This window comes from Ammospiza nelsoni, chromosome 22 (assembly GCF_027579445.1).
Source record: "Ammospiza nelsoni isolate bAmmNel1 chromosome 22, bAmmNel1.pri, whole genome shotgun sequence".
Classification (NCBI taxonomy): Eukaryota; Metazoa; Chordata; class Aves; order Passeriformes; family Passerellidae; genus Ammospiza; species Ammospiza nelsoni.
Genome location: NC_080654.1, coordinates 4,844,547 through 4,867,432, shown reverse-complemented (window position 1 = coordinate 4,867,432; position 22,886 = coordinate 4,844,547). Strand labels below are relative to the sequence as shown.

Here is a 22,886-nt window from a genome sequence, read left to right as displayed (position 1 = left end):
GTTTTCTCCATCCAGATTTGTTGGGGAATTCTGGTTTTGTTTATCAGTTTTTTAATGACAGTGTAGGAGGGTGAGTAGCCACATGCAGCTGTGGAAGTGGCCACTTGGCAATTTCAGGGTTTGCAAGGGGTCAGGTTGTTTTAGCAGAGATGCAAATTACTGTTCCTGTGTTGAATCCTGAAGCAGGTGGAATCCTTCCTCGAGAGAAAATGCCAGGAAAAGTCACATCATGGCTTTACTGTTACTGCAGAGCACTGAGCAGTGGCTGCAAAGTGCTGCTGCATTTTATCTTCTCCCATTTACAGCCAGTTGACTGACCTGCACTGTCCAGGAACAGCCGTGGGATTAAAGCTTAATTAGCTGGTGGCAAGGGGGGCAGAGACAGGTGTCTCCTCCAAGCATGGCTGAAAGGCCCTTTTATGTGCCTTATGAATTATGTTAAAATCAATGCTTATGATCTGTTTGTGCTCCTTGGCACTGCCTGGCATTCTATACTTTTCTTTTGGTTCCAATACATTATATACTTTTCTTTGCTGAGCATCTTCATACAGTAGAACCAATCTATACCTTAACTATTCTCTATAGCCCCTCATAACTACTATAATTACCATATTCTTGTTACTATTCTCCAATCACTAGAAGTTAGTACATTACATCAAAAGTTATTTTAAGCTAGAAGTTGTTTTTCAGTTTTCTTGCAGTGGAAAATTCTGAGACCTTCTTTCCACTTGCAGCATTTGCTGACTTGTTTGCCTGTGCTCTCTTGGCAGAAAGATTTTTGAATGTAGAGTCTGATGAAGGAATAGAGATGGAAGCAAGTTTTGATAAAGAAGAAAAGAGTTGCTGAGCCAGTCTTACTGGATAACCAAGGAGGCAAAGGGTGTGTTAGTTAGAAGGGGTTTTTATGGCTTAGAGCAAAGGACAAACCCACCTCAAACAAGATTTTTTTACCAAGCAGAAAGATTCCACAGGCAAACAAGCCTGCCAATGTGGCAAGTAGGAAGGTGAGTTATTCCTTAAGCTCTTTTAACTTACTACTGTGCATTGTATGTAGTTAAATCACTTTTATTATCGCTTTTGAAAGAAGCCAAGCAACTCAAAGAACATCCTGCCATTAATCCTAAAGAATACCCAGAGGATTTTTCCATTCTGCACCTGAGCTTGGATTTACATGATGGATTCATTACACCTCATTGAGGGAAGGATGGTGCATTTTTAAGCACACTTATAAATATGTATTCATCTGATAGACTGGAGGAACTAATCTGGGTTTGAGAAGGTCCACAGTGATGAATTTACAAGCTCTTCCCTAATTGCCTCTAAGGGATGGGGTATGGATGGAAGAAAGGAGGAGCAGCTGGAGCTCCAGGGATTTTGTGCACATTAGTGATGCTTCAGAACTCAGCAGCTCAGTGGAAGCACCCAGTTTTCAGAGAGTGTGGAAAAAAACAGCCAAAGCACAGGAAAATGGGAATCAGGCTGATAACTTGGCACAGAGGCAATCCACACACACACAAGGGGTACGAATAATCTGAGTTTCCAAGGCTGTTCTCTTCCTTTCCTCAGCATCTCTGAGCAATGCCACCTTCTCTTAGAAAAGACAGGAACAAAACCACAGCCTGCTAAACAAGCCACACAATTAGCAGAAATTTGCTGTACTTCTGGGTCTTCTTGTCCTCATTTGTTTTTATTAGAGATTCTGCTGCTGGTAGGTGACAGCAGACTGACCATCATGTGAGAAAGAGCAGTTATACCTAAAAATACTCCAAATTTCTCCCACCATTACCCCCTTTTTGAAGGGGAGGAGATTTTGGCTCAGAGATCAGACTGATCCCTTTCCTCCTTGGAGCACATCCCTCTATCTTCCCTTTCCTCCTTGGAGCATGCACCTCTATCTTCATCACCTGAAAGCAGCAGAAGTTGGGGAAATCCTCTGGACAAGGGGCAGCTGCACCTCTGGTGCACTTCATGCTCCCTGCACAGACCCTCAGGATCATGCATTTAAAAATTTCATGCATTTAAAAGTTTCTGCAGAAACTACATCGCCCTTCCATTTGGTTTATTCTTTACATTTCTGCACCTCAGTCAAACCCAGATTTTATTCCCTTCCTGATTTCCCTGAGATGCTGGAGTTTCTAATTAACCAGAAAGGCTTTTTATTCCTTAAAACTCTCCAGTTATGAATAATTATACTAGCTCATAGATGAAAATTGTCTCTCTGCTTAAATTCTGTAATTCTTTGGGGGAACATGGGGGCAAAAAGGCAAGCATGAAGCAGTGGCCCTTAGGTCATTTGCAACTTATTAATTTCAAGCAGGGCTCTTAGCTAGCTTATTAACACTGACTACACTGCAGTGGAATTTAATGGCCAGGATATTAATTACCTAGCAGGCTCTCACGTATAGAAAATGGTTTATTTTTATTTTATGTTACAAAGCAGCTGCACCGATGGGGATCATTCAGCACTCTCAGGTCTGGGCTGTGCTGAACAAGTCTGGTTCTATCCAGGGTGACATGGGGATGCTCTGAGCCCTCAGCCTGGCAGCTCCACCCTTCACAAACGAAGCTGGAAAGGGCATAAACCACATTTGATATGTCTGTGACAAAGCCCTTTGCCCCTGGAATAGTTCCTCTTGAGAGGAACAGTGGATTTGTCTTTACAAACCAGCTGTGGGTCAGCTGGTAGATAAAACCAGCACTGGGAGAAAAAAGAAACCATGGGAAGGACTCCACTGATTGATGAATGGAAAAAGATATTTGCTTTTACAAATAAACTTTGGGTTTGCTGATAAATGAAAATAATTACATTGAAAGATGAAAGAAACAATGGTGTCGCCCTGATTTTTTAAGATTTTCTAAGCCTTCTGATGTTGACATTCTTGTAGTGAACTTTCTCACACACTTCCTGTAAATAACTCATTGTTTTGCATTCCTTTATAGAGGAGAAGAAAGTTGATGGACTGTTGGTTTGTCCAGTGTCATTGGAGAGGTGGCACTGTCACCCTCCAATGCACTGTCACTCTTAGAAAACTATAAATGTTAGAGTCAGAAAATAAACTTCCCTTTTTCTTCACCTTCAGAACAGCAGTGTGCACTTGTGTTCTTTCGTGTCCTATAGCAACACAATGGGGAAGAAAAACCCCTGAATTCCATAAAAATTAAAAATGAAAAGGGAGGGTTATACATTACAGGGAAATCTTTGGGATCAGGCATTTTGGGAAGTCCAAACCTCTCAAGTACCTCAGAAATGGGGAAAGAGAGAAGGGAAATGTGTCTGGGAAATTGGGATAAAAAGGAGGGTGAGTCCTCCAAAAATTGGAGAGACCCCAGGGGATGCCCCATGGCCTCTCCCTTGATTGGAATAAAGCCAAAGGACTCCTCTGCCTCCTTTTTGGACACAAACCTCTGGTATTTGTGGGTTAATTTTCCTAACAAAACCAAACTCCATATTGCTGAACTTCAACAACTCTGCAATGCAGAACTTGCTGCACAGGGAAAAAGAGGTTTTGTTTTTATTATTATTTCCTACCTTTTTTTTCCCCTCTCTAACAAGAAATAACTCACTTTTCAGCTGTTGGAGAAGGGAGTAATTGATCTAGAGCTTTGCAGTTTGCCTTCCGGAATGGTTTTATTCTTGATGTAGGAATAAAATTCTGTTAGGTCAAATACACAGCAATAAATACAAGAAGCACATTAACTTTAATATATTGGATTATTCCACTTGCTGGTGACAGGGAAAAAAACAAGATTTAATTCCCCTGGCAATGCAGGCAAAGAAAATCACTTTCCCTGCCCATGTTTTTTCTGTTAAGCCATTTTTGTCTGTCAGTGCTGGCGCTGCAGGCTTTGGTGGGGTTTAATTTTACTTTTTTATTTTAACCTGGTGTGAAAGTAGGAAGTATTTTCTCCAAGTAGATTGTTCACAAATTCTCTCCATGTCTCTCATTCTAGCTGTTGCAGGCTCCTTCCCTAATGAGCTGTGTGGAGCTCTTAGCACTGTCAGAAAAAGGGGATTTTCAGTGTTTTACCTTCACTCTGCCATAGGAGTGGGGCAGTGTTGTTCTCCTTTTTCCAGGTGTGCTGGTGTTGGTTTCTCTTCCTACTTTGAAGCTTCTCAGCTAAAACCAGGATTTGTTTTTCCATGCCAATTATTTTTGTGAAATGCCACACCTGCTGCACCTTTCCTTGTGTCCCACACCCCATTGATGTCTTAGGGCTCCCATGCAGTGGTGAATGTACATTAATGACTCCCAAGTGATGCTCCTTGCAGTGCTGAAGCCTTTTCAATCCTCGTGCTGAGTCTTCCCTCGTTTTTCTGGGAGAGCAGTGATATTCAAAACTTTTCCCACAGTCCTTGCCTTTTCACGGATTTCTGGTTTATATTGGAAAAATGGCAGATGAGGAGAGGCAGGAGTTACTTCTCTGCTTGTCATCATGGCAGACAGGTGGAAGATGGTTCTGCTATGGAGCAGGCAAATAGCAGAAAGACTGCAGCAGGGATTTTGGGTGAGAGAGGAAACATTTCAGCATGGTGGAGGAGTGTGACAAAGGATTTGCAAGGGTAAAGCCTTTCTAGACAGAAAACTTTGAAAAAAGACTGGAAAAATCTGTGTCAGGAGAGATGTTCAGATGGAAAGGGATCTGAGTTAGACAGGAGGAGGGGACTTGGAGCAGGCAAGCTTGGGTTGTAGAGTTGGAAGTTTGTGTGCTGGTTCCAAAGCATCTCCTGTGTGCAAGTCAGCAGGAGAGGCTGGGGAAAAGCAAGGAGGGAATGTCTGTGGGAACCCAGAGCATCCCTCTGTCTGTCCAGGATGGCCAGGACCCCTGCCAGGGGGCTCAGAGACCCTGGCACAGAGCCCAGGATGCCTGTGGGTTTGATCATGACCCGTGGAGCAAATTACCAACCTTAGATGAAAATCTGCAAGCCACAACAGTTTAAGGAGAATATTAGTGCAGTTATCACAGGGTGCAAAAGTAGGTTTTAGGGTTTCTGGTATGGGGGTTCAGGAGGCAAGATGGAGGGAACTGGGCATGTCCAGCCTTTCTCCTTCTTCTTCTTGGCCTCCATCTTCTGCTGTGATGGTGGCACTGACAGATTGGTTTAGAGTAGGAGCTCACTGTCTAACATAGGTGATAGGTACTGGGAATTAATTGTAAATATTGTATGTGTAGTTTTTAGTATAAACACATAACACCACCCTGGGGGCAGGCAGAGTGCCTCAGTCTGTCCTGCTGGATGGACCTCAGCAGGGCAGGAGAAAGAATTTTATAGATAAGAAACGATAAACAACCTTGAGACCGAGAAATGAAGAGCTCTGACTCCTTCAAGTGCCAGGCTGGGAAAAGAGACCTTCCAGCTTTTCTTGGGGTCACTCTGAGCAGCTAGAGACCCCGACAAGTGTCTGTGTGGGTAACTGAGTCTTTGTGGTGTTTTCATCTGTCCAGGCAGAGTTACCAATAAACCAATCTCCTGCACCAGCACACAGACTCTGTCTGATTGTATTTGTCTGAGAGAAGAAAGACTCCACGATAATCCTGCTGACAATTAATTGGCTTTTGTTCAGCAAGAGTGAGCAAGATCTCATCTTAATCTGTTTCATTATTCCTCCTTGTATAGCACAGACAACACAAGATTAGGTTTAATTTTCAAGCAAAATGCAAAGTCATTACTCATATCTGGATCAGGATTTTATCTGCTTCATTTTGCAGTGCTTGGTGTGTCAATATTAACAAGAGGAGCTGCATTATGTGTGGTGAGGTAGAAATATCACTGCTTGACTTCAGGACCTTCTGCAAGGATTGCAAGGAGCAGAGCTCTGATACCATCCTTTCTCTACTCTCAGCTCTTCAAAAAAATCTTCATGCTCAGGGAAACCTGAAGAGAGATAGATATAGATATAGATGTAGATGTATATATATTAAATAGATATAGATATAGATTACATAGGTATAGATATAGATATCGATATAGAGGTATAGATATAGATTATATACATATAGATAGATATAGATATATAGATAGATATAGATAAGATTATATACATATATAGATATAGATTGCATAGGTATAGATATAGATAGATTAGATAGATTAGATACATATAAATAGATTAGATAGATATAGATATAGATATACTTTTATAGATAGATATAGATGTTATAGATTATATAGATATAGATATAGATTTATAGATATATAGATATATAGATATAGATATATAGATGTAGATGTAGATATATTTTATAGATACAGATATAGGTATAGATATAGGTATAGATATAGATTTATAGATAGATTTATAGATATAGATATAGGTGGATATGTATATAGATGTAGATTTATAGATATAGATATAGAGATAGATTTATAGATAGATATAGATATAGAGATAGATTTATAGATAGATATAGATAAAATTATATAGATATATAGATATGGATTGTATAGGTATAGATATAGATTTACAGATAGATATAGATATAGATATAGATATAGATATAGATATAGATATATAGATATATAGAGATATAGATAGATGTAGATGTAGATGTAGATGTAGATGTAGATATCCCACTGCATTTCAGTGCTTCTGAGCGTGGTACATCTGCAGTGTGCTCTGTGGGAGGAATGTCTCTGCCAAAGCTTTCTCCTCTCCCTCTCAGTGCCCAGCCAATGTCACCCTGTTCTTCTAAGCCTTCTGATATCTACATTTTTGTAATGGAGTTCTCACACACTTTTATGTAAATAATGATTGGTTTTGCATCCTTTTCTGGAGGAGGAGAAATTTGATGGACTGTTGGTTTGACCAGTGTCATTGGAGGGGTGGCAATTGTCACCATGATATTTTATGAAAAATCCCTTTGCCAGGATTTTTTCTCCTGGGAAGCTGGGAAGCTTCAGCTTCTCCCCGTTGTGCTACTTTGGAATGAGATTTGGAGAATTGTTTATCCTAACATGTGAATTTTTTTTACTTAATGACCAATCCCAGTCCAGCTGTGTCAGACTCTGAGTCAGTCACGAGTTTTTATTATTTATTCTTTTCTAGCCTTCTGTCTGAATCCTTTCTCTATAGTTTAGTATAGTTTTAATATAGAATAGAATAGAATAGAATAGAATAGAATAGAATAGAATAGAATAGAATAGAATAGAATAGAACAAAATAGAATAGAATAGAACAAAATAGAATAGAATAGAATAGAATAGAATAGAATAGAATAGAATAGAATAGAATAGAATAGAATAGAATAGAATAGAATAGAATAGAATAGAATAGAATAGAAATCAGCCTTCTGAGAATGTGGAGTCAAATTCTCATCTCCCACCTCGTCCTGGGCACCCCAACAACACACCAGGCAATTTCATCCTCCAATCCAAGGTCACTTTTGGAATTCTATGTATATCAAGGTCAAGAAATAAACTTCCCTTTTTTACCTTGGAGGTTCCAGCATGCGTGTTGTTCTATTTTGAGTCCTATTGCAACAAGCCCCTGCTCCTGCTGCAGTGAGATGTGTTTCCCCAGCATCCATCAGCCCAAAGAGAGCTCTTGTGGCTTTATTGCAGCCTCTCTGGGAGCACTGATTGCACTGTGCTTAATGGCTCTGCACAGATCCAGCTCCAGATGAGTTGCTCTGAGTGCCTGCAGGGGAGGTCAGCCAAGGGCATGGGTGATGGATCTGGGACTCCTGCCTGCCTGGGCAGGGCTGCAGAGCTCTGCATGCAGAGGGGATGGGAGAACCTGGGCATGGTGAGACACAGACAGCCCTGCAGCCCTGTTGTATTTGTGGGGTGCCCCAGTGAAAGGAGGAATGATGAATCTGACTCCATGCTCTCAGGAGGCTGATTTATTATTCTATGACACTATATTATATTAAAGAATACTATATTAAAGAATACTATATTAAAGAATACTATACTAAAGAATACAGAAAGGATACTTACAGAAGGCTAAAAGATAATAATGAAAACTCCTGACTCTTTCCAGAGTCCCAACACAGCTTGGCCCCGATTGGCCAATAAATCAAAATAATTCACAGCAGAATCCAATGGAACAATCATCTGTGGGTAAACAATATCCAAACACATTCCATATGAGCACAACACAGGAGAAGCAAATGAGATAAGAATTGTTTTCCTTTTCTCTGAGGCTTCTCAGCTTCCCAGGAGAAAAATCCTGGCAAAGGGATTTTTCAGAAAATATGACAGTGACAAGACTCTTGTGGACTGCATTAAGGTTAGAATATACTCTGCAAGGAAAGGCACATTACTAATTTGAGTGATACTTCAGTGCTCTAGGATAGTGTTGAGCAACTTGTGCTGTTTCCACTTGAATTTGAAAGGCCTTGGTTTATGTCCAGGCAGTTTTCACTGCTCAGATTACTCATTGCAGTTTAAAAGGCTGCCTGCATCCAATAGAGGTGTGTTGTGTCTGCTGCCCAAGAGGCAGCAATCCTTCCAAAATGTGTACAGGTGTCCTGCATGGCAGGGATAAGCATTAGGGTCTGTGCAGCAAAGGCTGCACTGCAAACCAGGCCAGCAGGCACTGCAAGAGAATGAGAAGAAAACATTCACACTAAGCTGCAGCCAGAAAAAACAAGGTGCAGGGCTCAGGAGCAGACCCAAAGGCAGCATCCAGAGCAGTGTGATTAATTACATCTCTTGTGTGTGGCTCGGCATGGAGAGAGCCAGCAGTGGCTCCTGCTGCAGCCTGAGTGCCCTCTGCTGTCACCACCCAGGGACCCAGCTTGAGGAGTGATTTGCAGAAGATTTCACAACTTTTGTGAAATTTGTAAAGCCGGTGTGCTTATTACAGCGCCGGACGCATTTAAAGGATTGGTCCCCTTAAATGACATGAATACCTCTGGGAACTCCAGATCCTTTTTAATCTTCCTCCCTAATCCATATGCATGCAATTTCACAATAGGTTCATACATATTCATTCTACTGATTTCATGTTATATTTGCCGCTAGTTTTTTTTTTTTAATCAGAAAGAACTCCTGGGTCATCCTGCTCTGTCTCCTGCAGCCTCTCTGTGTCTGTTTCAAATTTCAAGGGGCTCTCCCTTGTCACTATAGGACACGAAATAACAAAATGCTGCTCTTTTCAAGGTAAAAAAGGACTCTTTAATTTCTGACTCCAACATTTATAGATTTCCAAAAGTGACAGTGGATTGGAGGGTGACAGTGCCACCTCTCCAATGGCACTGGACAAACCAACAGTCCATCAAATTTCTCCTCCTCCAGAAAAGAATGCAAAACAATAAGTTGTCTGTGAACCTTTGCTTCACACACTGCTGTGTGAGGAGCTCAGCTCTCCGAGCAATCCTTGTGCTCACCAGGGTCTGTGAGACTTCCCAGCTGAACTCACTGTAGCTGTTCTCTCTGCAATTCCAAAGTGTGTCCCCAGTGTGGCATTCACATTCTCTGAAAAATCCCTTCAACCCAGGATTTTTCTCCTGGGAAGCTGAGAAGCCTCAGAGAAAAGGAAAACAATTCTTATCTCATTTGCTTCTCCTGTGTTGTGCTCACGTGTGGAATGTGTTTGGAGATTGTTTACCCACAGGTGATTGTTTCATTGGATTCTGCTGGGAGTCGTTTTCACTCTTTGGCCAATCAGTGGGGACTTTGGAAAGAGTCACAAGTTTTCATTATTACCTTTTTAGCATTCTGTAAGTATCCTTTCTGTATTCTATAAAAGCTGCACTAAAGGCTAAGGGTGGGTAAAGCAGCACTGCATGGCAGTGTGTGCAGGGGTAAGGGAAGGGAAAGAATTACATTCTGAACAGATTTTGGTGCCTCCTGGGTCAGAACTGATGTTGAACTCACAGCAGGGCTACTGACAAATGACCTGGGAGGTGTGCAGCAGGGCTGGGCTCTGCAGAAGCCTTCCTGTACCTTCAATGAATTCCCACTATGTTTGAAATGCACTTGTGCTTGCTGTTACACTGCCCACTAAATGCTTCCCATGGGTGCAGGGTGCTGGGAAACAGAGCACATTCCTCTTTCAGGGACACCATGGAATTACACACAATGACTCCTGCTTTAGGAGAGAACTGGCTGACATGCTCCACATAAACAGAAGATGGATACTTGAGCACAGGGGACAAATACCCAGACCAAAGAGGAAATCCACACAGAATTGAGTCACTTTATTGTGTTTGCCTGGACTCTGAGGTGTGTGTGGCACCCAGGAGCAGCTGTGCAGAAAGCCTGAGGATGCAGCATGCACAGGGTCCAGGTGGGAGCCTCTTCCTTTGCCTGCAGGCAGCAGCAGCCACTACTTGTGTAAAGGGCACTTAAATGGCAGCCCAGGGAGGGAAGGCAGACACATGGACACAAAAATATACTTTCTTTAGGCAACACCAGCTCTGTTAGGGGATGCTCTTCTGAGTGGAATAACTAGCAGTGTCACCCTGTTCTTCTAAGTTCTTCTAAGCCTTCTGACATTTACATTTTTGTAATGAACTTTCTCACACACTTTTCTGTAGATAATTATTGTTTTGCATTCTTTTCTGAAGGAGGAGAAATTTGATGCACTGTTGGTTTGCCCATTGTCATTAGAGAGGTGGCCCTGTCATCCTCCAATCCACTGTCACACTTTTGAAAATCTATAAATGTTGGAGTCAGAAATTAAACACCCTTCTTTTTACCCTGGAGATTCCAGTGTGCGCGTAGTTTTATTTTGTGTCTTATAGTGACCCTAGCAGGGACAGTCTTGGTTCAGGAAAGCTTAGGGGTCTGTTCAGGATGGGGCACACAGCCCTGAGGGTTGTCAAGAAGCTCAAGTGGGAGGCTGGAGTGCTGTCTTGTCAGCAAGCACAGGGCAGAGGCAGATGTGTTTTCTTGCAGACATGGCCAGCAGAGGTGAAACGAGGCCAAGAGCTGTCTCTGTCCTGCCAGCAGAGTCACACTAGATGACCAGGAAGGGCTAAATGAGTTTATTTTCATTTGTTTCTGGACCCTATTTCAAATTTTTTCTAACCCAGTACTCTAAATTGTTGTAATCTCTTTCTCTGTCCACCAGCAATTCCTCTCAGATGCCATGTCTCTGAGGGAGCCAAATGAAGCCCCAGGGCTGGACATCAGACTTGTTTCTCTTCCCAACACTTCCCTTGATAAAAAGATACTGGGAACAGTGTAAGAGAAAAGGATTCAACCTCTCTTGCTTTGCATTATCACTAAAAATTAAACTAACAGTATTGACAGCCAAGCTAGAGCCTCTCTGTGGTAAACAATGGTATCTTTTTATAAATGGAAGAAGCCAAGGTTCTCACTGCAGGTCATGGAAACAGCTGAGCACAGGGCTCTGGGTTTCCCTGGTATGTTTTGAGACACAGGGTATGTGGTTTTCTTTATTCTTTTCTTTCCACTCTAACTTCCAGAAAATATACTTAAGGAATCCCTTCAAGTTAAGGAGTGCCCAAGTCAGGGGAGCAGGTAGGAGAGATGACTCAGGCTGGGTGCTAGGCATTAGAGACTAACAGAGGAGCTCTGCAGGGTTTTTAGGTGATCTCCTGTCTGTCAGAGAACACCAGTGCAAGTGGTGAGGTGCATTCCCAAATTCATTCACATTATTGCACAGCCCTCTTGAGGTGGTGGCTCCTGGCACCTTGCACACACATTCCTGTGCAGGAAGGCCGAACGCTCTACAGCCAGCAGCAGCACCATGCAGAAACCATCCAAAGGCAGGGTGATGGATGCCCTGAGGGAGGTGAACTGCAGCATGCAGGTCCTGCTGAGCAGGGCTATGGCTCCAGGGTCACACTGCTGCCGGTGACGCGGGCGCCGTACCAGCCCTGCCAGAACAGCGTGTCCTGCCCGCCGTGCTCAAAGCGCACAAAGCGCACCCCGGGCCCGTAGCTGCAGAACGTGTGAGAGATCTGTGGGACAAGGGACAAAATGGTTGTTAGGAAGTGTCAGACCACCACAAACCGATCATTGTTCAGTGCACAGAGCCCTCAGCCCCACTGGGCACAGGCAGACCTGGGTAACAGTGGGGGTATTTACAGTGGGAGAAGCTTTGATCCCATTGCTCACTCCCAGTTGGACATTGTGTGTCCAGTTCTGGCCCCCCAGTTTAGGAAAGACATTGAGATGCTTGATCACATCCAGACTGGAGAGGTCTGGGAACACAAACCCTGTGAGGAACCACTGAGGGAGCTGGGGGTGCTCAGCCTGGAGAAAAGGAGACTCAGGGGTGACCTTGTCACTCTCTACAACTCCTGAAAGGTGCCTGTGCTCAGCTGGGGTGGGCTCTGTCTCCAGACAAAGACAGAACCAGAGGACACAGCCTCAAGCTGCTTCAATGGAAATTTAGGTTGGATGTTAGGAAAAAGTTTTTCATGGAAATAGCAGTAAAGTTCTGGAATGGCTGCCTGGGGAGGTGGTCGAGTCCCCATCCCTGGGTGTGTTTAACAAAGCCTGGATGGGGCACTGGATGCCAAGGTTTAGTTGAGGAGTCAGGGAACACGTTGGACTCAATGATCTTGAAGGTCTCTTCCAGTCTGGTGATTCTGTGACATCTCCTGCACCTTACACCTGCTAGTGGTGACTCAGCAAGTTCCCTGTAAAGCAACCTCCCTTTTCCTTTTCCAATCACAGGGTCATGGCTCCAGAGAACACATGACAGAGCCTTCTCCTCCCCTTGGAAAATTCTGCTTTAAAATATTCCTGATTCATGTAGGTGGGGTGCCACCTGCTGAGCCCATACCTGTAACTCACCTCAGTCCAGCTGCCATCATTTCCCTCTGGGATGGTGACAGTGTCACTTTTGTACTCAGCCAGCACATCCTCATTCTCAGAGAGCAGCTTCACACACAGCTCATAGAGGCAGCCAGCATCACTACGTCCTGCATACCTGCAGGGAGAGCCCAAGGTGTTGGCATTACCTGTAAGAGCTCTGCAAAGGCTCCACCACGCTCACCAGGTCACTGCAGCCTTGCTTTGAGATGGAAATCTGCAATGGTTCTGAGCCCAGCCCATCACCTCCCCTCACTGACCACAGGAACCTGAGCTTGGGAGTTCATGTGCTCCAACAGTTTAAAGCCTGTGGGAGCTGCCTCTGAGCCCCTGTCCCACATCCAGTGTCCTGGGAGCTGAGGTTTTATGGCCAGATATATATATTTATTTCTATTATTTTTATATAATTTATATTATATATATATTTATAAAATTTTACATATATAATATAGTTATGTATTTATGTATATTTATATTTTAATATTTTATATCTATTTTACATATAGTTTTATGTATTCTAATATATTTTTATATATTTATATATAAAATGTATTTTTTATTTTTAAGTATTTTAATATACTTTAATCTATTTTTAATAATTTTTCTATTTATAGATTTATATATACCATATATATTTATTTATATAATTATATATATAATTTATATATATTTATATAATTTTACATATATATAATATAGTTATATATTTATGTGTATTTATATTTTTATATTTTTATATCTATTTTATATACAGTTTTATATTTTTAATATAGTTTTATATCTATTTTATATATATATAAAATGTATTTTTTATATTTTAACTATTTTATATTTTTATAATTTTTATATTTATAGATTTATATATTTATTCATTTATATAATTTTATATATATAATTTATATATATTTATATAATTTTACATATATATAATATAGTTATATATTTATGTGTATTTATGTTTTCATATCTATTTTATACATAGTTTTATATTTTTTATGTATAGTTTTATATATATTTTATGCCTTTATATATAATTTTTTTTTTATATTTTTAAATATTTGTAATATTTTTTATCTCTTTTTTATATTTCTTATTTATAGATTTAGATGGATAGATGGATAGATAGTCTATGCCCTCCCTCTCTTCTTTATCTTTCTTAACCCTTTGCCTGTCCTCGGAGCCTTCCTCAATACTTACCAGTCTCTTACCATGATTTTAGGCTGGCTTGTATCCATCAGCTCTTCCCAGTAGCCCTCAGCCCTAAGGTCAATCACCTGAGCCTTTCGACACCACCTGAAACACAAAATGCCAATTGGGGTCACATTCCCTCCTGGGAAAACCAAAAATGCCCCCCTTCCTGAGGGAGAGAAGAAAGCAGCCTTACTCATAAGATGTGACAAAGTATTTATGGACTTCTTCACTAGGAAATTCTTTTCCAAAGTCCCCTGGGAGCTCTTCAATTTTCCAGCCGTCACCTCCGTTCTCTACCTCTCCCCAGTGCTCCAAGCCTTCTGCAAATGGCAGAAAAGAGACTTGGATGAGTCCTGTGGATGTGGGGAACCTGACCATCTCCCACTAGAACCTTCCTCTGGCTTGTGAAAGTTTGATATTAGACACAGCACTGATTTTATATGTAGACTATGGAGATGTTTGTTAAATAGAAGTTAGGCAAAAACATTTAGTTTGACTAATCACACCTAACTTTAACATGCCCAAAAAGTGGCTGTGTATGTGTGGGTCTGAGAAAGTACTCCAGGGAAAGAATTTAGGTATTCTGAATAGTGTCACAGCACACAAGGACTCTAGGGACAGATGCTGATTGCTTTGTTTCCAGGTTTTCTAAAGCACTAAGTGGTATTTTCTGAAGCAGTAAGACCTTAAACATCAGGGTTTTCAAAAGGGAAACCTGGATGCTGGAAAAGCTTGCAGAAGGCCACTTGTAAACAAAACAGGGAAGCTGTGTTGGTGCTGCTTTGGTCTGTGATGTGTGAAATTGTTGCTGCTTGGGTTGTGAGGCTTGGTTACTGCTGTTTATTGCCAAGCAGCTTATAGCTCTAGCAAGTTAAGGTCACAGATTGAGAATGATGGCACACGGGGTGTGTGCCCAGTCTCTAACCTGGGCTGAGGTGAGGAGGGAAAAAGCATGATTGGCCTGAGCTGCTCCAAGGAGAGAAGCCTGAAGGGCTTGGTGAGCTGAGGGCAGACTCACCCCTGAGCTGGGAAAGGCTTCATCTCTCCTGTCATGGCTTGGCAAGGAGCAATGGAGAAACAAACGCCACAGCCATTGCTGTGTTGGATGGTTTCTACAAAGGACATCTCTGTGTCTCAAACATGATTTAGATCCTTGCAGAGGTTAGATAAAGTGAATGTTATGTAAAAGCCCTTTGCAAAGGCTGATTGTCAAGGGGTTTTGTGCTCATTAAATGATTTGGCTGCACAGATTGAGTGACTTGACTCTTGGCAAGGAGAAAATTCTGCAACCTGACAGGAACTAAGATATATTTTCAAAGACTAGACACACACAATTCTCAGTGACTGGTCATCTCTCTGACACCTTGAAGCTAGTTGTGATGTCTCTCAAGGGCTGATTATCAAGGGCCTTTGTTCTCATTAAATGATTTGGCTGCACAGATTGAGTGACTTGACTCTTGGCAAGGAGAAAATTCTGCAACCTGACAGCAACCAAGATCTATTTTCAAAGACTAGATAAACACAATTCTCAGTGACTGGTCACCTCTCTGACACCTTGGAGCTTGTGATGTCCCTCACCTTCACCACATGGGTTCTTGATGAGATTCCTCCTTTTCTTACTGAGGAAGTAGAAGCTTTGCCAGTTCTCCACATCTGACTCTGCTCTGGTGAGGCCTTCCTGCTGACACTTCAGGATCCACAGGGCAGCTCCATCCACCAGGTTCCTCCACTGGCAGCAGACCAGGCGGCACACCAGCACCAGCTCCACGGCGGAGAGGGAGGCCAGGATCCGGACCAGGACTGCCTCAGGGAGGGACTCCATCCCTGGGGCAGCTGGGCACAGCTGTCTGAGACAGGGTGGAAAGCAAGGGTGAGGGTTTCCCACCCTCAGCAATGCCAGACACTGATGCAGTGGAAAAAAAGGGGAAATTAATATGTTATCTGTCACAGACATATTTTATAAAAAATCCTTTTGTTAAGATCTTTTCTCCTGAGAAGCTTCAGAGGAAAAGAAAAACAACAATTATCTGCTGCTGTGGGATGCAACAGGTGCATCTCTGATTGGTCCATGCTGGTTGTTTCTAATTAATGGCCAATAACAGTCAGCTGGCTCAGACTCTCTGAGAGTCACGAGCTTTTGTTGTTCATTCTTTTCTATTTTTAGCTAGCCTTCTGATGAAATCCTTTCTTTTATTCTTTAGTATAGTTTTAGTATATCCTTTTCTTTTAATATAATATATATCATCAAATAATAAATCAGCCTTCTGAAATATGGAATGAAGATTCTCATTTCTTCCCTCATCCTAGGACCTTTGTGAACACCACCACAGTTATCTGAAGGCAGGATTTTTGATTCCTAGCCTCAAGGTCTCCTGTTCCTCATTACATTAATAGCCTGAAGCAGATTACTATTTGTATATACTAAGTAAAAGCCCTGAATTAAATCTGCCCACAAAATGTATGTATTTGACCACTGAGTTTGTTCATTTTCCAGGCTGGACTCAGTCCTTCCAGAATCTCTGCTGCTACAAAAATCAGCTTCCTAGTAATGATTTCTTCTGCAGAGGAAGGCACATGGGTGCTTGTTCTGCCTTTAAGAACATCCCTGATAACAAATGCTGCAAAGCAGTACTCAAATATCAGTGTTAAGCTTCTTGCCAGCCACCTTTGCAGTGGTTCATTCCATATCTGACATTCTTTTCCCTCAGATTGCTGGCACTTAATCAGGAGCCTGTATAAAGTAAAGGTCTGAGCATAACTGAAAATAACTCAGCTGGTATTCTCTAATATTCCAATGTCTATGGCCTCATTATTGGAGGAATAAAGTCAGAAGTGTTTGCTCTAACTCCATGTGCTAATTCTGAACTCCAAGCAGCTCTCTGCTGCCCTGAGGCCCAGGTGCAGGTGCTGCAGGACTGTGGCAAGATGAGTGTGCAGATTCAGAGCCCATGGCATCTGTGAGGCATGCACTGTGACACTGCTTTGATGTCAGCTGAGTCCTGGTGCTGGGAAACGGCTGAGATTGCAGCAAACTGCATGGATGCTGCCAAACTCCTCAGGAATGACTCATTAAACCTGGGAGAGCACAAAGAACAGAGGTGAAATACCCTGGCATGCAGCTAAACAAAATACAGCAGTGCCGAACCTGGTAAGGAAGGGAAGAAACTGGAAGCCACTGCTGTAGCAGCATCCTACATCTAGACGTTCAGATGTGTCCTCTATCTGCACTGCACCCAGCAGGGGCAAACTGTAATTTAAAACTCCCGGACAGCATTAGTGATTTCTTATTCTCCCCACACTTCCAACCCTCAACCACAGTCCCGACGGCCAAAACGTAATTTTTTAGAAGCAGGCGGGAGGGATCATGCTGGTTTCATCTCGTACAGGAATTTCAGAAGCCCCTCCTGCTCCCTGCGTGCTGATAGAGCACTGTTAGCCAGGCTTCCTCCCGCACTCAGGAGAGAGACAGAGGTGCCTTTTCTTTCCTTTTTCCTTACCTTTCCTTTTCTTTTTCCTTTCCTTTTTCCTATCCTTTCCTTTTTTCTTTTTCCTTTCCTTTTTTATTTTCCTTTTCCACCCCAGCTAAGCACCCAAACCGGCAAGACTTTACATTACGGACACGCTCCGGGCAGCGCGCATCCCCTGATGGGTTCGGGGCACTCGCGTGTCCCTCCTCTTTCCCCAGCCCGGGAAACCCGCGGAGGCTCAGGGGGGACACCGAGCGCTCTTACCTGAGCCGAAGGGGCCGCTCCGAGCTGGGCTACACCGAGCACGGCTCACGGGGCTGGGGCGCCGGTCAGAGAGAACCGGGACTGGGCAGAGAGAATGGGACCGGTCAGAGAGAACCAGGACGCGGCCCCGCCCTGTTCTGCCCGGGTCTGGTCAGAGAGAACCGGGACCGGTTAGAGAGAACGGGGACCTCCCCCGCGGCCCCGCCCTGTTCCGCCCAAACGTGGTTCCGCCCCGCCCCAAGCCGGCGGCCCCGCCCCAAAGCGGCCCCGCCCTAAAGCAGCTCCGCCCTAAAGCAGCTCCGCCCTAAAGCAGCCCCGCCCCAAAGCAGCCCCGCCCCAAAGCAGCCTCGCCCTAAAGCAGCTCTGCCCTAAAGCAGCCCCGCCCCAAAGCAGCCCCGCCCCAAAGCGGCCCCGCCAAAGCAGCCCCGCCCCAAAGCAGCTCCGCCCCAAAGCGGCCCCGCCCTAAAGCAGCTCTGCCCTAAAGCAGCTCCGCCCTAAAGCAGCCCCGCCCCAAAGCAGCTCTGCCCCAAAGCAGCCCCGCCCCAAAGCAGCTCCGCCCTAAAGCAGCTCCGCCCTAAAGCAGCTCCGCCCTAAAGCGGCTCCGCCCCAAAGCAGCCCCGCCCTAAAGCAGCTCCGCCCTAAAGCAGCTCCGCCCTAAAGCAGCCCCGCCCCAAAGCAGCTCCGCCCTAAAGCAGCCCCGCCCCAAAGCAGCCCCGCCCCAAAGCAGCCCCGCCCCAAAGCGTCTCCGCCCCAAAGCAGCCCCGCTCCAAAGCAGCCCCGCCCCAAAGCAGCCCCGCCCCAAAGCAGCCCCGCCCCAAAGCGGCTCCGCCCCAAAGCGGCTCCGCCCCAAAGCAGCCCCGCCCCAAAGCGGCTCCGCCCCAAAGCAGCCCCGCTCCAAAGCAGCCCCGCCCCAAAGCAGCCCCGCCCCAAAGCAGCCCCGCTCCAAAGCAGCCCCGCCCCAAAGCAGCCCCGCCCCAAAGCGGCTCCGCCCCAAAGCAGCCCCGCTCCAAAGCAGCCCCGCCCCAAAGCAGTCCCGCCCCAAAGCGGCTCCGCCCTAAAGCAGCTCCGCCCTAAAGCAGCCCCTCCCAAACGCGGCCCCGCCCCGGCGGCCCCGCCCCCTGGCCCCGCACATCCGCGTCCGGAGGCGCCGATGGGCGGAGCCAGGTGGGACCGAGCACCGGGGAGCGGGCCCGTGGGTGGCGGCGGGAGCGGGCCGGGGGCCGGGCGGGCTCTCCGCGGTGCTGTTACTCACGAGAGGAAACTGCCTTCCCCTCCGGCAGCTCGGCCCGTCGCGCCGCGGATCTGCCCTCGCCCTCCCGCGGGCCGCGGCCTGCCATGACCAGCATCGGGGACCTGCCCGAGGACGTGCTGGTGGAGCTGCTGTCGCTGCTGCCCGCCCGGGAGCTGCTCCGCACCTGCCGCCTGGTGTGCTCGCAGTGGCGCTACGTGGTGGACCTGAACACGCTGTGGAAGCGCAAGTGCCAGCGCGACGGGTTTTATCGTCAGAGCTACGACAGGATCATCTCGGACTGGAAGATCTTCTATATGCTCTGCCACATGAAGAAAAACTTACTCAAAAACCCTCGTGCTGAAGGTTGGTTTCGTTATTTATAATAAAGGACTGAGAGTTTCTGAGCAGTCTAAATGAGTCATGCCTCAACTTCTGCTTCTGCTGTGGGACTGTCCAGCTATTGGGTGTAGCTCTGCTAGGTCAGATTTATAGCTCAGCTCCTGCAGTAAAACTGCTGTAGATAGATACATAGATATGTATTTACCAATACTTTGTGGTTTTAGCCAGAAAAATCTGAAGTCATAAGACCCCAGTACAACAGGCAGTGACAATTAATTTGCACTGCAAGTACAATGTGGTAGTGAAACGATCAGGGATTGGGATTAAACATTTGGGCAGCTGGAGAACTTTTGTGAGCAGACTTGACTAATATAACTACAGTATTCCTACTTTATTGCTGCTGCTGATTTTCTGATGAGGTCAGAAATCTGCTGCCTGCTGTCCTGGATGCTGACAGCCACAAAAAGGTAATGGCACCATAATGACAGGAGTCACTTACAGCTGTAGGAAAAATACAGTGAATTTGAAAACATCAAGTAGCTTTCAAGTATTCTCCTGTTGCTGATTCTAACAAAAGCTGAGATGCTGCTGTTAGCTGAAGTGAGGTCCTAACCCTCACCTTGGACACCTGTGTTTTTAGAGAACTTCCAGCACTGGACAATTGATGCCAATGAAGGAGATAAGTGGAAAATTGAGGATCTGCCTGGAGCTCATGGAAGTCATATGTCAGACCCCAGAGTACAAAAATACTTTGTCACTTCATATGGGTAAGAACTGGATTCCAGTAATGTGGAACTGGGAAACCTGCTTCCTCCCACCTGCCTGAAAAGGCACCATGGTTAGAAGGCTGGTGGCAGGTCCTGAACCTTAGATCACCTGTGGGAAAAGGAAAAAGCTTCATAAACCCTTTATACCAATTAATCTAAAGAGGTGGGTCCTGCTGAGAGATTTGATCACAGCAGGTGATAAATTTCTCTGCCTAGCAGGAACTTCCTGTAATTTTTATAGTTAGGATAATCCACATGGGATCCCTGCTTCTCCTCTCCCAAAGGTGGTAGAGAAAGATTGATGGAGAAACTCAGTCAACTGTACTTACATGACAAGGTCAAAGCTCTGTAAGCTTCAGGAGTGGTGGGTGTGTCACACAAACAACTTGTAATAAAAGCTGTCACCAGAGGAGGATCAACAGCTTTTACAAGCACTAGGCACTGGTTTCCTGTTACCAGTACATCAATACAGAGACTCCTCTTAATCCAGCTTGTAGGTAACTATTCTTTTTATCTTGGGGTGAAGCTAATTCAGTTCATTTTCTTGTCAGGTTATGGATAAAGCAGGGTTTAGCCAGGTCAGCTTTGTGGGCCTTCAGGATCTGGGTGGGTATTAAAGCTGTCGGGGAAAGGACAGCAAGAGAGAAGTGTTCTGTACAACTGGGAGTATTTCTATGTCTGTTTCAGGCCATGCTTCAAGTCTCAAATCATTACCCTGGATAAAGAAGGCTACTGGAATCAGCTGATGGATGAGATACGGCCTGAAATTACAGTCAAGGACTGGTGAGTGGAAGCCCTGAAAATTAGAATTTCTAGCATTGGTCTAGAGGTAAGCTAGGCTTCTGGAGCTTTTCATGCCATAAAATCAGTTCTTTATTCTTTGGGAGTTATTAAGTGAAGAAGAAGCTAAATCTAAATTTACTTAATGGACTACACGGTGGCAGTCCTGTGAAGGGTGGGATAGCTGTAACTTCCACAACTTCTCTATAGCTATGGGGATGACACTCCTTTACTCCTTTTCCTCTGCAGACAGGGATCCCCTTGGAGACTGCTTTTGACAAATAAAGGCCACTGAATGCTGTGTATACAGCCCTGCTCCTTGATTCCTCCTGCCCCTCCAGGTACGCTGCCAGGTTTGACTGCGGGTGCCGCTACGAGCTCACCGTGAGGCTGCTCTCCAAGGACTGGATCTGCCTGCAGGAATTCCATCCTGAGCCAGTGGTCATTGAGCAGTGGAGTGATGCCCAGTGGAGAGAGGTGAGCAGCAGCCAGGGTGGCTGGAGCTTTACTGCAGTCTTGTGACACTGGTGTGTTGCAAGTCTTACTTGGCCGAAAGTGCCAGTGGACTTTCTCTGCTCTTCAGCCTCCTCTGCTCTTGCTGTTGATGATGCTGAAGAAGCAGTGGTGTCCTGAATGAGACAGCTAATATTTTTAGGTGCCCAGCATTTTCTATAGAGTATCCTGTGGGCTTCTGTGTTGTTTTAATGCAGTCTTTTTATTGTTTCTTGGTTTTATGTAAGATTCTGTTGAAATAATTAAATAACAAGAGCAGATTTCAGGGCTTTTTTGATCAAAAAACTGCTATTTAAAAATAGCCAAGTATTGCAGACTTAACTTTACTTAAACTGTTACAGGTGTTTACCTGGCTTGATTTGCTGTACATTCTGCATTAGATGTTACTTAGAGATGCACTTAAAAATCAAGCTTAATGTTAGTGTTACAGTTTGACGCTGGCACAATGTCAGTGCTCTGAAATTAAGGTTTATCTTTTATAGATGGGATAGCTTAGTTAGCTTAGCACAGATAGGATTTTGGGGAGAAGACTGAGTGAGAAAAACTTCTTTCCTCCTCCTGCCACCCCCTCCTCCCCCAAAAAAACAGGGTTTCAATGAAAGCTATCTAGGCTCAAGAAGAGCTCACTCTAAGACTCGCACACTGTAGTTTTCTGAGCTTCTAGGTGAATGCTGATTTATTTAGGCAAATTAAGAGGAATTCTCTTTTCTGTGCAGATTTCCCACACCTTCCAGAATTACCCAGCAGGAGTTCGTCACATCTGGTTCCAGCACGGAGGCCAGGACACCCAGTACTGGGCAGGCTGGTATGGGGTGCGTGTGACAAACAGCAGCATCACCATTGGGCCCCCCAGCTCACTGTGAGGCACTCTGGAAGGGTTTGCTTTTACCTCAGGACTGGAACCAAGTGGCCTCAGGTGCACTGTCTGCCTGTTCTGTCTGGGTGTGTCCTAGCTTTGTCTTGCAGTTCATATTCACAGTAGAATTCAGCAGGCCCAGCCTTTTGGGAGGGTGTTCTGTCTTCATCTTCCATTCTCTTCTACCATGGATGCTACTCCAGTTACTGGTGCCCTTCCAGAGAAGAACTGGGACAATTAAATATGAGATCTATCTTTTCTAGTTAATACATTATTATGCTAACACACAGAGACTTAAAGACACTTTCATGTTTATGGAATATAGGAAAGATAAGGCTAAAATGCTTAATTTCAGATTATAAATGGTATCTACAAGGACTCTGCCACAGCTTGTCTTGTATGGTATTTTCTCTCCTGTTTCAGTGTTAAGATTTATGATCTGCATTAGACCTTTCATAGCATCAGGAAACTGTCACCCCTTGTCCCTAAGTGCTGTGTCACTGGTAGTGAATTCCTTACCCTTTCTCTAAGTGTGTATGATCAAAATGATCCAAAACAGTTGCTTGGTGTTTGAATAAACAGGTAGAGAAAGAGGAGGTAAGAAGTCCCTTCAGGCAGCTGCCTAACAACACAAGTGCCTTTTGATTGTGCTGGGCTTTTCCCACATCACCTTTGGTTTATACTGAGCAGTGTAACCCAATATAAAATGTTAAAGCAGTGCCCAGACTTATCTATAATGTTC

General features: G+C 44.5%; 2 protein-coding genes across 7 annotated transcripts; one reads left to right on the top strand and one right to left on the bottom strand.

The window, feature by feature from the left end:
- Positions 1-11,336: 11,336 nt before the first annotated feature.
- FBXO2 (F-box protein 2) lies at positions 11,337-17,801 on the bottom strand. 6 transcript variants are annotated; one of them, XM_059487351.1, is made up of 6 exons: positions 17,659-17,801; positions 15,506-15,830; positions 14,121-14,247; positions 13,934-14,029; positions 12,719-12,854; positions 11,337-11,877 (listed from the first exon to the last, which is right to left on the bottom strand). In XM_059487351.1, exons 2-6 carry the CDS (start codon positions 15,747-15,749, stop codon positions 11,743-11,745), a joined length of 738 nt encoding a protein of 245 aa, XP_059343334.1. In that variant the 5' UTR covers positions 15,750-15,830; positions 17,659-17,801; the 3' UTR covers positions 11,337-11,742. The 6 variants fall into 6 exon arrangements, 4 of the variants coding, with proteins under 4 accessions (XP_059343334.1, XP_059343335.1, XP_059343333.1 ...); XM_059487352.1 differs by lacking the exon at positions 17,659-17,801 and adding an exon at positions 17,425-17,441 and having other exon boundaries at positions 15,506-15,774; XM_059487350.1 differs by lacking the exon at positions 17,659-17,801 and having other exon boundaries at positions 12,708-12,854; positions 15,506-16,051.
- Positions 17,802-18,808: 1,007 nt separating this feature from the next.
- Positions 18,809-22,864, top strand: LOC132082904 (F-box only protein 44-like). Its single transcript, XM_059487353.1, has 6 exons — positions 18,809-18,822; positions 18,939-19,252; positions 19,869-19,995; positions 20,683-20,778; positions 21,117-21,252; positions 22,005-22,864. The coding sequence occupies exons 1-6, from the start codon at positions 18,809-18,811 to the stop codon at positions 22,149-22,151; spliced, it is 834 nt and encodes a 277-aa protein (XP_059343336.1). The 3' UTR covers positions 22,152-22,864.
- The last annotated feature ends 22 nt before the right edge of the window (positions 22,865-22,886 follow it).

Bases quoted from the DNA above. Each gene is read 5' to 3' on its own strand.
- FBXO2 (XM_059487348.1), bottom strand. From the start codon at position 15,881: ATGTCTGTGACAGATAACATATTAATTTCCCCTTTTTTTCCACTGCAT. The intron at 14,030-14,120 runs GTAAGGCTGCTT...TTTGTGTTTCAG, and splicing joins TACTTTGTCACATCTTATGA to GTGGTGTCGAAAGGCTCAGG. The intron at 12,855-13,933 runs GTAAGTATTGAG...CTCTCCCTGCAG, and splicing joins AAAATCATGGTAAGAGACTG to GTATGCAGGACGTAGTGATG.
- LOC132082904 (XM_059487353.1), top strand. The intron at 19,253-19,868 runs GTTGGTTTCGTT...CTGTGTTTTTAG, and splicing joins CAAAAACCCTCGTGCTGAAG to AGAACTTCCAGCACTGGACA. The intron at 21,253-22,004 runs GTGAGCAGCAGC...TTTTCTGTGCAG, and splicing joins GTGATGCCCAGTGGAGAGAG to ATTTCCCACACCTTCCAGAA.